Genomic DNA, 531 nt, shown 5'->3' on the forward strand with positions numbered 1-531 from the left:
ATACCACCCTCCCTACTTGCCTCCTTGTCTAACCAAAAATTATAGAGAGGAAGATTTTAACGCTTCTATAGTCTTTGTTGTCTAGCCATTCAACTAGTCTTTTTACCATTTTCGTAGCCAGTAAAATCCTAAATTATGGTTACTTAATGTAGTTCGTAAGACCTTCAGTAAGACTGGTGGTATGGCATAGCGAAGCTGATCTCCGAGGCTTTAAATCACCCACCGCCTCCATTTCCGTTGACAGAACTGACAGTTCTTCGAGGTCGCCAGACGCGGCTGGAAGGGACGGTGGAGCGAGAGAAGGGCGCGCTCCGAGAAGCCCAGAGAAGGCAGGAGCGTCTCCATAAGGCCATTGCCACCCTAGACGCCCGCCTCCATCAGGAAAAAACAACGAGGGAAGCCGCTTCGAGGGAATCCGAACATACCGAGTCCGATCTGCTCGCGAAGCTGCAGGTTAGTTGGCCGACGCTTTTATTCGATATGCGGTTGATTGGGGATGGAATTCGCTTTAGGACCCGTTGGGAGGGGAAG

At 50.3% G+C, this 531-nt stretch overlaps 1 protein-coding gene across 1 annotated transcript in view; it reads left to right on the forward strand.

Moving 5' to 3' along the window:
• Positions 1 to 531, forward strand: part of LOC119590448 (plectin-like) — a gene marked incomplete at both ends in the record, with an annotated part of 7,249 nt that overhangs the window by 6,204 nt on the left and 514 nt on the right. Inside the window, 1 exon segment of the mRNA XM_037939109.1 lies at positions 245 to 452. Coding sequence (XP_037795037.1) covers positions 245 to 452 — 208 coding nt within the window.

This window comes from Penaeus monodon, chromosome 27 (genome assembly GCF_015228065.2).
Source record: "Penaeus monodon isolate SGIC_2016 chromosome 27, NSTDA_Pmon_1, whole genome shotgun sequence".
Lineage (NCBI taxonomy): Eukaryota > Metazoa > Arthropoda > Malacostraca > Decapoda > Penaeidae > Penaeus > Penaeus monodon.